We start from the raw sequence: 14,459 nt of genomic DNA on the forward strand, positions 1-14,459 counted from the left end.
ATTATTACGCTGCATGCAGGGCTTACGGATGGTACTGGTGGTGCATCAGGCTTAGGGGTACTTGTCCTTAGTGGCGGTGGAATCCCACGGTCAATCCCGATTGGTGATGATGTGGCAGTGTGGTGTCATCACTGTGGACAGTTGATGGTGGCAGTGTGGTGTCATCAATATGGACACTTGATGGTGGCAGTGTGGTGTCATCAATATGGACACTTGATGGTGGCAGTGTGGTGTCATCACTGTGGACACTTGATGGTGGCAGTGTGGTGTCATCAATATGGACACTTGATGGTGGCAGTGTGGTGTCATCACTGTGGACACTGATGGTGGCAGTGTGGTGTCATCACTGTGGACACTTGAGTCCATCTTCTAGCCTGCAATTACGATAAACATGTATTTAGTTTGTTGCAGCATTGGTGTTTGGAATGTTGCACTTTAATGAATTTTTTTTAAATCCTTCAATAATTGAACATTGCAACTAAATCATAAGGCCCATGACTCCCAGGCCTACACTCCGGCAATGCAAATAAAACTAGGCCTAGGCCTACAGTTTAAAATTGACTTGGCCTTGGGACTTGGGGTCAATTTGACTGACAACCACTCAAAAAACCCCACCATAACCAAGCAAAATCATAGTGGGTTTGGGCAACACAAAGTCGGAGGCATCTCCTACATATTTCTGGCCCAAACTGATAAGGCCTAGCCAGCCTAGAATAGAAACACCTACAGAGGCCTTCTACAATTGAATTAGATTAAGTTCATCATGTCCATGTCAGAATCCAATGCATGCAATGCATGGCTTCAGCCAGCCTCCTCATCACATGGCCCAAACATCATCCGACTGTTTTATTGCCCTCATTATTTAATTGGTCAATTATTATCACTTATCATGTTCACTGACATGAAACCCAATAATTCCCCTACTTTCTGTGGTAAGACTAGCCCAACACCACGCACAATAGAGTTATTTGGAGCAATTTCAGTGATAGCTATTGCTCAATACTCTACACGCTACACACAATGCAGGTTGCTGACCTACCTGCCTCACTCTGCATCACTTCCTGTGGTTCTGCCACTAGATGGCAGTGTATTTTAGGAATTGTGTATAGGAGCACACAGTTATTTTTCGAGTTTAAAATCTTTGATGCTGCAGACCGAGTATACTCGGTTTTGTGTTTAGGACACTGTAGAAATTAATGTAGTTATCAGATTGGATCACAGATGTCACTGTTGTTTCAATATCGGTTGTGGGCTTATGCTCTGTCAATTTTGGGACTACGGATGGCATACTTTTGGAGCAGCAAGTGGTTAAATTGAGGGTGATGGGTGCTCCCCGCAGGGGTGCAAAAATAGGGGTCGCTGTGAAAAAAGTGGATAGTTGAGGAAATAGATAAGTCATGGGTGAGTCAGTCAGGGTGCCATGTTGTTTCAATGTACTCTGCTAGTGCTTTCCATACAGATTGTACTTGATGTACATATCTTCACGCATGCAGTTGGAGGGACTTATTCATGTGAAAACATGTCACATTCCGCATACCACTGAACTGAATTGAATTCAAATTGAATTGGAAACTCGTTATTTTTGCCAGACTTGGTAGAGTGCCTCAGGACCTTTCAAATTATACCAGAAAGAGGAAAATGAGCAGGCTCACGCACAAGAGGCAGGACAGTGTGTGACAAGGCTAGTTTGAGATTGATGACCTGGAATTCTAGATCAATAAAAGAGAAGGTGTCCAACCTTTGTGAAGCAGTTACCAGTCATTGTGCAGATGTGATCGTCTTAACCGAAACTTGGCTTTTGGCAATGACTTGGATAACATTACCATCTCTGAACTTGACAAGGAATTACCTGGTTTCCAATTTATCCATGAGCCCAGAACTTCACGCCAAGGGGGTGGAGTAGCTATCATTCTTAATGATGGCTTCAGTGTCTCTAAACATCAGCCTAAGTCGCTCCGTTTCTTTGAAATTCTCGATGTCTCTGCATCATCGGCAAATGGTGCTATTCGAATCATAGCAGTTTACAGGCCAGACCCATATCCGAAAAACATAGGGAGTTTCTTAGAGGAATTCTCAACCGTCGAGGATGTCGTAGCGACTTCAAAGAACCTCATCATCACTGGTGACTTTAATATTCACGTCGACAAAGATCATGAACACATGGTGATCAGGTTCCATCAGTTACTTGACACGTTTGGTCTAGTGCAAAGCGTTTGCGAACCAACACACATCAAGGGTAACATCCTAGATCTTGTTGCGTCGAAAACCTAGTATTTGAAACTTCAGTAGACCCATCAATGCCACCAGACCACTCCGCGGTGTTCTGCTCACTTCGCTTAGTGAACCCAGCATCTGATTCCAAGAACACTATCTCATATCGGAGATTAAGGGATATTGACATCGAGTCATTTCGTCACGATGTGAGTGAATCACAAATGGTTCAAAACCCCAGCAATAACCTTGACTGCATGATGTCTGCTTAAGAGATATTGTCGATAAACATGCTCCCATGATCACAAAGTCTGTGTCTCAGCGAAAGAGACCACCGTGGTTAACTGATAAAATCAGGCATGAACGTCGTATTCGCAATCAGTACAAGCGCAAGTGGCAGAAAGCCTCCAGTTAAGGAACTTGGTGTGTTCGACCCGTGTTCGGAGGATGAACTTGGGAAAGTTCTCGTGGCAGCACCTGTGAAGTCGTGTTGCCTCGACCCTATCCTAACTTGGCTCTTGCGCAAATGCCAAGATGTGCCAATTCCAGTCCTTGTTCACATTGTGAATAGGTCTTTGCTACTTGGTGAGGTGCCTGCATCTCTGAAACATGCTCTCATATCACCATTGTTGAAGAAAAAAACTCGTGACCAGAACCTCCTTGTGTTTAGACCTGTTTCAAACTTGACATTTCTTTTAAAGCTCTTAGAGAGGGTTGTTGCTTTACGTCTGAAGTAGCACATGTCTTCGGAAGAACTTTTTGAGCCGCATCAATCGGCGTACCGAGAGCACCACAGCACTGAGACTGTTCTGTTGAAGGTTGCCAACGACATCTTACTTGCGCTTGACTCAAAAAATGAGGTTCTTGTGGTGGTACTTGATCTCTCCGCGGCCTTTGACACTGTGGAACACACTGTACTTCTCAACCGACTGCAAAGCCATATTGGTCTTTCTGGGAATGCACTAGGCTGGTTCTCCTCGTACCTCAGTGGTCGCAAGACATCCGTCTCCATCAAAGGGTGTACATCCAGTACCTCGCAGCTTACCCCTGGCGTACCGCAAGGATCGGTACTCGGTCCAGTGCTGTTTAATGTTTATACATTGCCACTGGGGGACGTTATGAGGTCATGCAAGGTGCATTCTTATGAAATGTTTGCTGACGACAATCGGCTGCTTGGAATTTTTCCTTGTGGTGATTTGGTCCAAGGGGTATCTACTGTTGACAACATTGAATCATGCAACCAGAGTGTAGGGAGTTGGCTTCTGGAGAACAATCTCTGTTTTAACGGCCCTAAAACCAAATTCATGGCCATTACCTCTGCAAAAAGAACGCCATCCATTACCCACATCATGGTGGACGGAGAGCAAATACAATCTGCTAGTGCTGTGCGAGATAATGGCGCATGGTTCGATGAACACATGACTATGTCAGTCCACGTTGAGAAAGTTTGTCAGAGCGCCTTTACCAAGCTCCACAACATTGGCCGCATCCGCAAATATCTCGATGTGAACAGTACCAAGAGGCTGGTCCAGGCACTAGTAATGTCAAGATTAGATGACAACAATGCCCTTCTCTATGGTCTACCAAAAAAGACAGTGGCTCCATTGCAACGAGTGCAGAACACGGCAGCAAGGGTTGTGTCAAGAATGCGCAAGCGTGACCACATTGCTCCCGTTCTGCGCTTTTTGCACTGGCTTCCAATTCAGCAGCGAATTGATTTCAAGATACTTGCAACAACTCACAAGATTGTACAAGGAAGTGCACCAGCGTACGTTTCCGAGCTAGTACAGAATCTTTGCAGTCAAAGACAAACTCGTGCCACAAGCGGTAGGAAGCTGCACATCAGCAGGACCAGAACATCTTATGGTGACAGGTGTTTTGCTGTTGGTGCAGCCCGCTTGTGGAACCAGCTGCCACCGGACTTTCAATCACTTGACTCTATTGTATCCTACTAAAGGGAGTTGAAAACGTGGCTATTTAGAAAGGCTTTTGGGGAGTAGCGCTTTAACATCGTATTATCGTAATGAGAAGTGCTATATAAATATGGACTATTATTATTATTATTATTATTGTGGGACTTTTAACAATCGTTTTGTAATTATAACATGTGTGTAGAGAGATCTGTGAAAAAAGTGAATAACTGAGGAAATAGATAAGTCATGAGACTTTCACCAGTTGTTTTGTAATTGTAACCTGTGTGTAGAGAGATTTGAGGCAAGTTGGACGACTTTCAATCCGTCTGTGTGAATGAATTGGTCGTTTTTGCTGAAAAGGGGTCTCAGCTAATTTGCGGGTTGTCATTTTCAAAGGGGCGGAAAATATAGAATTTCAGAATTTTACAACTCAAAGTTGAAGAGAGCGATTTTGAAAAACTAAATTGCAAATTAAAGAGTAAATCAGTATCTCTCTATATCTGAAAGGTAAAAGTACATTGGATAATCAGTTCATTTTTTAAAATCCTGAAAAAAGGCTATTTTTCAGATTTATGCCGCGGCATCAAAGAGTTAAAGATGCAAACAATTTTCTGTTTTGCTAGTATTAAAACCATGCGTGTATTGAGGAACTGTCTGACGAGGTGGTATTAGATTTTAAACAATGTTCGAGGTCGCAATGGCCACTTGTAGTAATGTTTATGAACTAATGATTATAGCTTCGCTCCACATCCAGTGCTCTGTTAGTGATTACAGTAGCGCCTCTGCAGCCTGCTGGTAGTCTATCATATCTGAGGGTCTTTGAAACATGGCTGACCAGTTATTCAAAACATGGCGGACGGGCGTGAGTGTTAGTGTTATCCAACTTGGCCACAAGGGTTTTTATGCAAGCATGCTAGCTTTCAGGATAGCCCTTAGGGGGGTTTTTTTTAGAGAAATTACTATGAAGAAAAAAACAAGTAAAAATAATAATATAGAATAACAAAAAGTGTGAAATGAGAAAAATCACATGTGTTTTCAAAATAAGATTTTTCATTCTCATGACCTTATTTCAACTTGGACCTAATTTCTTTGACTCAAATTGAAAAATTGAAAATTATTGCACTTCAGATCATTACCAGTTCCACATAGAAGGAAAATAATGACTGTAAATGACCTTGATGCTCGGCCAGGGTCACCAAGTCTTGTTGTGGTACCAGGCTCCCAAACAACAGACACGTACTCCTCTCAGCCAACAAACTCATTCCGACCTGAAATTGATGGCGCTGCAAACCAAGATGTCTCGTTAAGTGATTTCAAAACCCCTCTTCGAAGCCAATCCCCAGGTAAGTACTCCAAATATTATTCTATCTAGAACACTTTATGTCATTCATACTTCACTGAGGTCAGACCTTTGCTCTTTTACATTCTGTACTTCAATTCAGATCTGAGAAATTGATTACTCGCGGTGAACAAACGAGCCTGCTATTCTAGCGAATTTATTGCTATACTACTCTTGCGATTAAGCTTAATAATCTGTAAGTAGGTAAAATAGATAATTTCCAACTTAACTGTACGTGATTTCTACGCCCTTCTGACGCCATTTCTTTATCAGTGTACAACCTGGGTCAAAACTTATACAAAATAGGCCAAAGTCAGCCTCGTTCTGGATTGACCTAGTTTGTGTACTATCTAGTGCATTCCAGTTTCAATGCGCTATGATCTCAGATAGTGCTTTGATAGCTGGGGTCATTATTTGAAATGACTCTGACACAGCCCAAATCTTTTTTTACATCAATAAACATGCTTAATATTGTTAGATACATACCACACTACAATCCTAATGCAACATGTATTCCATGTAAGCACTTTTGAGAGCATAAAATGCATTTCATTGTGAGTACTGTCCAACACACACCCCACCCCCAACTTCTAATTGGGATAGAAAAAGTTTCTATGTCTAAAACAAGAGACCATTGATGGGAGACCTTTGATTGACATCTTGGCTGTGGAATTCAACCACTTTTCTCAATGAATATGCACACCCCTTGATGTATGAGGCTTATGAATGGCTGGAGTCCACCCAGCACAGCCCCCTCCCCCTCAACTAAACTGTCAATAACATTCTTGGTGGTCAACTTTTGTATGGTATCATGATACAGCCTGGTACAGTGACCTTTCTGCTTGATTAATTACACACATTTGGGTTAATTTGTTTATACACTTGTCTGCTATAATCTCTCAAACTCAGCAGGCTGCTTGTTTGCAAGGCGGCATATTCCTTTGATCTTGTAATAGGGATAGATTTTGTTTCTGATACTTCAAGTGCAGAAGGTCAATTCCATGGTGTTGACCATGTCTTACTGTAGTGAATGAGTACAATTTACACCCTTTCTGGTCATCAACAAAGTGGCTATCACATTTTTGATGTTGCTTGTCCAGCTCATTATCAGCCGCTCATTAGCATATTGGCCTAGTAACCATGATGAAACACGTGGTGGTGAAGATCAAGTGCTTCCTGCCTTGTCAATTTTGTTACATCTTTCCTGGTTCCAGTTCTTCTGAACAGGTTAAACTTATTTTGTTGTTCCTTTGGTGGATTATATTCTTACTTCTTTTGGATTATTAATGTTTCACATGTGTAGGCCTATATTCATTCAGTGACCCTTACTTTGATTTATATTTTTCGACCAAAAAAGGAATATGGAATGAAATAATTGTTTGGATATTTGGATATTCTTGATTCAATGGATTAGGGATGTTGGGAGGGTGATTTTATTTATTGTACTGCAATAGTGAATTCAATGCACATTTCAGATGGACAAACTCCACTTTCCATGCATGGCACTATTATTGTTTACATTCCTAATATAGGTAAACTAGGACATATTATGCATGAATCTATGTCAGTGGGCGACCAAGTTTATGCTAACCAGGTATACTAAACCGAGGCTATAATCTGCCAGCAACTGGGTCACTTTGGATATCAGTTACACTTCGGCTTCCCAGAGCACTCACTGTATGGTATATGAAAGAACCTTCAGCACAAACATCAAGCAAATTGTCGGAGTATGAGTTTAGAAATTTGGTAAAATATGATGATTTTGAGGTACCTTGAACTAAATAATAAAATGTGGCGGTTCTGTACAATAACAATGCCACTTTGCTAACTAGGCGCACAGTGTGAGGTCAGTTGCATTGCATTTATAAAGTTTCAAGGATTTGGTAACTCCAAGTTGGCCACTATCTCCTTTCAAAAATGCGTTGTCTATTGATATATGCGTTGTACCATAATCCATGCTATGGGCTATACTTGACGAGTGTTTTTATGCTATTGGCTATACTACAGTGAGTTTTAACAAGTGCTCCTAGAGCGACGAATACATAGCATTTGTTCAAATTATGTTGGACAAATTCAAATTGTTTATTACTCCTCATAAAAGTACATTTACATTGGATTTTTGTGTAATAAACATACAAGACGATTAAAAGAACAGAACATGAATAATGAACATTTTACAAAAGCTACAAAAAAATTATTATAAGCAGATTAGACCCATCACTCATACATTAAATTGCAAAATTTTGCTACCTTCTTAATTACTTCCCCTTCATCAAATGACATCAAATAACTGAAAAGATCTTTTTGCGATAAACTTGACAAATTTGGATATAGACAATAACAGTATTTAAGTAATTGTTCACTCTCACTCGCAAATTTGGGACACTTAAAAACAAAATGAAATTCATCACCAACTACCATCCAACCTAAATCCCTACAATGTGAACAAAATATCGTTCACCCCTGGGGGTTTGTGGTCTACTATATCGTCCTGTTTCAATTTCTAACATATGATTACTAACCCTAAATTTAGTTAACGCGTTTTTATGTTTAAAATTTACAATTTGGTCAAGATATGACTCATAATTAAATTTGTTTTTAAAGAGAGCATATGTGTTAAATTTCCCAGTTTGATCACTTTTATACCTCTCAATAAAATTCTTTTCCCAATAACTACGGTATTGATTTTGTAGTTTAATTTTAATTTCCTTTGTTGAATCTACACAAGTGGCTCTCTACAATTCTTATCTAATAACTCAGACAGGTCATTAATATATATATTAACTCTTTCAGTGCCCAGGATTTGGGCATTTTTGGGCATTGTCACTACCCAAAATCTCACAAAAATAATTGAGATACACTCATCAAAATTCTTCAAAACCTTTGTCTTTACCTCCTGTTTCAATAAAACAGCAGTAATAAGTAGGGGCATACTAGGATTATGTTCTAAATTTTTTTGAGGGAGTGGTATTTTTGGCCGATTTTCACCATTTTTCACCTAAAATGAGGGGTGGCAAACCCCACCCCACCCTCTCAGTCGAAAAAATTATTCAATTTGGACGCCCCAGGCCAGAGAAACCATATGAACCACATTTGAGTAGCTGGGGACATCTGGTGTCGTCTGGAGGAACTAAAATACCTTAATATTTAGGACGTACATGTACGTCCTTGGCACTGAAAGAGTTAAACAGCACCGGACTTAATGGCTCTCCTTGCTTAGCACCTGAAGCACACTTTAAAAATTCTGATCTACCCAACGGCATCTTAATACACAATTCACTTTGCAAATACAAACTTTTGATTGTATTGTAAAATTTACCTCTCACTCCATTCTTTTGGAGCTTCAAGAAAAGACCTTGATGCCAAATGATTCGCATATTGCTTTGTAATTAAAGAGGAGGATGATAGCCCGATTTTAAGATTAGCTGTTTCCATAACAGGGCCTTTTGGCATCAAATGAAAGGGTATACATGTATACCACCGAGTGATTGGGCTGTTTGTTTGTGATACATAACCACAGGCCCTGTCATATAGCAGCCCCCCCCCCCAAAACATAGGCCTACAATTGGGAAGATCCCTTTTGTCACCATCCCCTCCCTCCAGTCCAGACTGGTGGAGAGCCCTTTTTATCCTCATCCCAGACTGGTGAAGAACCCTTTTGACGCCACCCTCTAAGGCACCAGAATGAATGAATGAATGAATATAAGAATTTCTATAGCGCCTGAATTAAAAGAAAAACTTAAATTCTCAGGCGCTTTACAAAGCAAAACACTCCCTGAAAAGGTGTTGTTTCAGGAGAGTTTTGAAAATGTCTATGGAACCAGCAAGCCTGATGTTGGAAGGTAGCTGGTTCCATAGAACCGGTGATGACTTGTAAAAAGAACGGTCACCAAAGGTTTTGCACTTAGTGCGAGGGACCACCAAAGTTGGAGCAATAACAGAGCGGAGATGGTAGGTGGAATGGTGCCTCAGTCTGACCATATCACACAGGTACGCAGGTGCGACTCCATGTATTGCCTTATATGTAAATAAAAGCACTTTGAAAACAATCCTGTATTTAACAGGAAGCCAATGGAGTCGCATGAGAACCGGTGTGATACGATCAAACCGCAGCACCAGACACACAACGCGAGCTGCAGCATTAAGTGCACGCTGCAGTCTGGAGAGTTGATGTGTAGAAATGCCATATAGAAGGGAATTACAATAATTAATGTGAGAAGTGACAAAGGCATGAACAAGAGTGGTGGTTGACTCAGGACTGAGGAACCGTCGATGGGTTTCCATAGACATGTTTTTGTCAAAGTAAACACCAAGGTTTCGTACCGATTCGACAGGTGAAATTGAGGCCTCCCCCACTCTGATTGGACCCATATCTGGTGGAGAGCCCTTTTGAGCCCCCACCCCCAGACTGGTGAAGAACCCTTTTGACACCACCCCCACCAGCCGCAGACTGGTGGAGAACCCTTTTGTCGCCACCCCACCCCCTCTAAACTGGTGGAATGCTCTGACACCATCCCGCTACCCCTATCCATACTGGTGGACAGCCCTTTTTGACACCGTCCCCTACCCCCAGCCTGGTGGAGAGCTCACTTAACACCATTCCTCTCCGCTGGTATGGAGTGTCATGGCGACGCGTGGCCAATTTCCAGGAGTGTAACAAGAAGCTCACGTCCTCTCTAATTGTATAGATGACGTACAACAGATAATACTGAACAAAAACACATTGTTTCATATAAAATATCCCAAACCATGTAGGTGATGATGTCATAGGAATTAAAATTAGATTGGGGCAAGTCCTTTGGTTGATGATGTCAAATGAATAAAAAATAGACTGGGGCACAGAGGGCTAGTATCTAAACAAAAACCACCTCACTACAATTATTTCAGTGTCTTCTCACCGAATAATATTCTAACACTAATAGTGATAATCTTCTAAACCGAAAACCTCAGGCATTCAGGACTCTTAAGACTACCATTTGCATTGAGTGCTGATATTTCTAAGGCTTTTTTACAGAGCGGCGTTTGTCCTCATGATCAAGATGTCCATAGGTTTCTTTGGGACCACAATGGTAAGATTAGGACTATGAAATTTACAAGGGTACCGTTTGGTAACAGAAGTAGTCCATTTCTTCTTAATGCTACTCTTAAGTACCATCTATCTACTTATCCCGCATCTCGAACTGTAGATGAGTTGACTGAAAACCTGTACGTGGATGATTTCCTGTCCGGTGCTGATTTTGAACAAGAGCTTTGTGAATTGTACGAAGAGTCTGTTGATGTCACATCCAAGGCAGGTATGGTTATGTCAAAATGTCATACTAATAGTCAGCCACTTGTAGATAAATTCAGTCATGAGTTTGGTTCAAAGCATCTAGCAGATCCTAATGTTAATGTCCTTGGTATGAAATGGTTGTCAGATGAGGATTGTTTTGGTTTTGATGGGTTTGACTTGTCACTGTCTGATGTAGCTTGTACTAAAAGGTCTGTGCTGAGCTTCATGTCTAGACTATTTGATCCAATGGGTCTGTTGATGCCTTTCTCAATGATGTTAAAATTCCTGGATCCTGGATCTTACAAGACGTCTTTTGTTATGTCAAAGGCTAGGGTTACTCCTTTAAAGAAGCAAACTATTCCTCGTTTGGAGTTGTTAGGTGCGTTGTTAGGAGCCAGACTGCTTGTGTTTGTTTGTAATGCTCTGAAGTTGTGCATTGACAGAGTTAAGTACTACTGTTGGACCGATTCTATGATAGTGTTGGGTTGGATTCGGAATCGTGTTGCTAAGTTACCCTTGTTTGTAGCCAACAGATTAAATGAGATTACTGAGTTGTCTTGTCCTGTCAACTGGTATCATGTAGATGGTTGTGATAATCCTGCTGACCTATTAACGCGGTGTTTGGGTGCTGAGAAATTGTTATATTCTCAGCTGTGGAAGTTTGGTCCTCATTGGTTGTTGAGGGACTTTCCTAAGGTAAAGGTTCAAACTGCATTGGTCATGTTGTATCCAGAGTCTGAGTGTGAACAGGAACCTATTTCTTCGCTGATTTCTGTGTCTCAACCACAGCGCGTCATCCCTGTTGAAAGGTGGTCTACTCTTGTAAATCAATAAGAATCACTGGTAATGTGATGAGGTTCATTGAACGGTTGAAAGCTAGTAGGCCTAGTGGTCAGAGTTCTGTGGTACATGTAGGACCATTGTCTTTGGAGGAACTATCTCAGACAAAGTTGTTGTTGTTCAAGTGTAGTCAGGTTGAGTATTATCACTCTGAACTGTGTGCTTTAGAAGCTGGTCGTAATATACCACGTACTTCTTCACTTCTTAGGTTATCACCATTTCTGGGCAGTGATGGATTGTTGAGGGTTAAGGGAAGGTTGCAATTGTCAAGTCTTTCTTATGAAGAGAAGCATCCTATTATTCTACCATCCTGTCATCTCACCTTACTTCTGGTTCGGTTCCATCATGTGCTGTTAAAACACTCTGTAGTGAAAGCACTTATTTCAAACCTTAGGTGTTCTTATTGGATAGTTGGTGTTAGAAGGATGGCTAGGTATGTGAAAAGAAAATGTATCTGTTGTCAAAAGGAGGACTATTTAGCTTGCAATAGACCAGTTGCCCCTTTGCCTCCCCTACGTGTCCAGCAAGCAGTTGCTTTCACTGTTACTGGGTTGGATTATGCTGGCCCTTTGTACTGTGTAGATGAAGCTAGTTTGAAGAAGTATATTCTCTTATTAACATGTGCTGTTGTAAGAGCCGTACATCTTGAGTTAACGGACTCCATGTCATTATTAGATTTCATATAAGCCATTCGCCGATTCATAGCCAGGAGGGGGTTACTTTCTGTGATAATGTTTAAATTTGTATAATTATTCAGTTGGAATTCATTGTATTTCAACCTCTTTCTCAGTTACCCTGGTTTAGTGGGTCCTAATATTACCTGTGTTTATCATTCTGTCTAAACAGCTCTCCCACTTTTTTGAAGTTATGGTTATTGTTGTAGCACTAATAGATTGTATACATGGTTGTAAAGTTGTTTACCAACGATACAGCGGGTTGATTAACTCTAACTATCCAGTAATTAGGATTGATTACTATTGGAGATCCTCCAATGGGGGGAATATGTTGGTAATCAATCTGAAATAGAGTATCGACTAGGCCCACTGATTTACGTCGCTTGACTTTATTGTGTTGTTATATGTGTCCCTCCCCCATAACCGACGACGGGATTACTTTCTAAAGAATAAAAGCATTTGCTAGATCCGAGTCGTTGTGTTAGGTTCATTCCGTGACCACCGTCCTTTCCTCTTGAGAATTTCCGTATACCCAGTGTCATAATCCCTGACATGGACCATTCAACACAGGGTTCGTACGCTCCTGGAAAACCTTGAAAAGTCATGGAATTACGTGGTTTTTTTCAAGGCCTGGAATGGTCATGAAAAAGACAAATTATGTCAAAATGTCTGGAAATTCATGGAAATTTGTATTGGTGTCGTTAAAAATAAAAATGATCATGATTTTCAAACTGTGTGTTGGTACTTTAATCACCCGACACTTCAGCCCAGACTTCTGCAAAGACACGGGAACGGACAGCCATGTGCTCCGGAACCATGCCATCACTGACGCATTAATTAGCGGCGACATGGCGAACAAAACTAATCCTGCTCCACTGATACCCGGATCAATATTTGGCGCGCGGATTCGCTGTGGAGATGACATGGATGGCGGGCACGTGTGCATGGTGAGCATGTGTCAGTATGAGCTGCTGCTTCCTTCCCTTGTCATGTCTGACTGCTGAGGGCCAGATTTGTTTAATGTTACTTGCTGGAGAGGACTAAGAGATGCAAGGCTGCTGTGCATCTTGTGAGCAATGGCTACACATGCCAGCCTTCAAGGAATGGCTGCGGCCGTAAAGGAAAACTGCAACAAGGCCAGTTGTGTTCTGTGTGCCAAGCCTTTCGACGTGAGCAACATGGGGGAAGCAGCCTTGAAGTCTCACATGAATGGTTAGTAGCCTCAGAAGTTCGTTTATATAAGGAAGAAATCAACACTGCTGACCTCATGGGGTACATCTGGCGCCACCCCGAGTACTAGTACTGTTAGTGATGTGCCTACGACTACAGATGCAAGAGGCACCACGCCAGGAGGGGCAGAAAGTGCTGCGCCCATGGGTTCAACTCCAAGTACATCAGGGCAGGAGGCCTACTATGGACAGGTTCCTTACCCGATCGGGCACACTTAGTTCGAAAGTCCTTTGGTCTCTTCATGTGGTGTCTACTCATTCATCTTACAAATCCTGTGAAGGGAGTGCTGACCTCTTCAAGGCTTTGTTTCCAGATAGTGTTCTGGCTCAACAGTTTGGTTGTGGAGAAAGTAAATGCGCGCGCCTGGCAAGGTGGGGTCTCGGGCCCTAATTCAAGGACCTTCTTACACGTGATGATAATCACACTTAACCTTTTGTTCTGCACTTCGACGAGAGCCTGAATTTCGAAAATCAGAAGAAGCAACTTGACATGCATGTACAGTACTGACAGTATGACTCTGTGTCAAGTAGGTACTCAGGTTCTGAATTTCTGGGGAAGGGGAATGCAGATCACTTGGTTCAATCTTTCCTCAAATGTGCTGAGTCCCTTCAACTGAGTAAGTTGATACAGATAGCCATGGATGGGCCAAATGTAAATCTCAAATTTCATCGTAGAATGGTTTCTCACATGCAACAGAGTTATGATAAGAAGCTGTGGATTATGTGGATTACATCAAATTCATGGTGCATTGAAGAATGCAATGGACAAAAACGTGCTGTTCTAAGATTTGCAGTCTGTTTTCACAAGCCTCTTCTATCTGTTCGATGACGCACCTGCTCGGAAGACAGAATACACCAACGTGACTGGATCCTCAAAGTTTGGACTGCAGTTCTGCAAACATTGTTGGGTCTGCTGGTATCAAATTAATCAAGAGAGCTCGCTCTTCAAGTACATATGTGAGTTTGAGGGTAAATGCATAA

General features: G+C 41.6%; 1 protein-coding gene across 5 annotated transcripts in view; it reads left to right on the plus strand.

Moving 5' to 3' along the window:
- Positions 1 to 14,459, plus strand: part of LOC135493846 (centriole and centriolar satellite protein OFD1-like) — a 462,799-nt gene that overhangs the window by 372,508 nt on the left and 75,832 nt on the right. For all 5 annotated transcript variants that reach the window (XM_064781463.1, XM_064781462.1, XM_064781465.1 and 2 more), the window contains one exon: positions 5,253 to 5,467. In XM_064781463.1, the coding sequence (XP_064637533.1) occupies positions 5,253 to 5,467 (215 nt within the window). The remainder of the gene's footprint in view (positions 1 to 5,252; positions 5,468 to 14,459) is intronic.

Source organism: Lineus longissimus, chromosome 9, assembly GCF_910592395.1.
Source record: "Lineus longissimus chromosome 9, tnLinLong1.2, whole genome shotgun sequence".
Lineage (NCBI taxonomy): Eukaryota > Metazoa > Nemertea > Pilidiophora > Heteronemertea > Lineidae > Lineus > Lineus longissimus.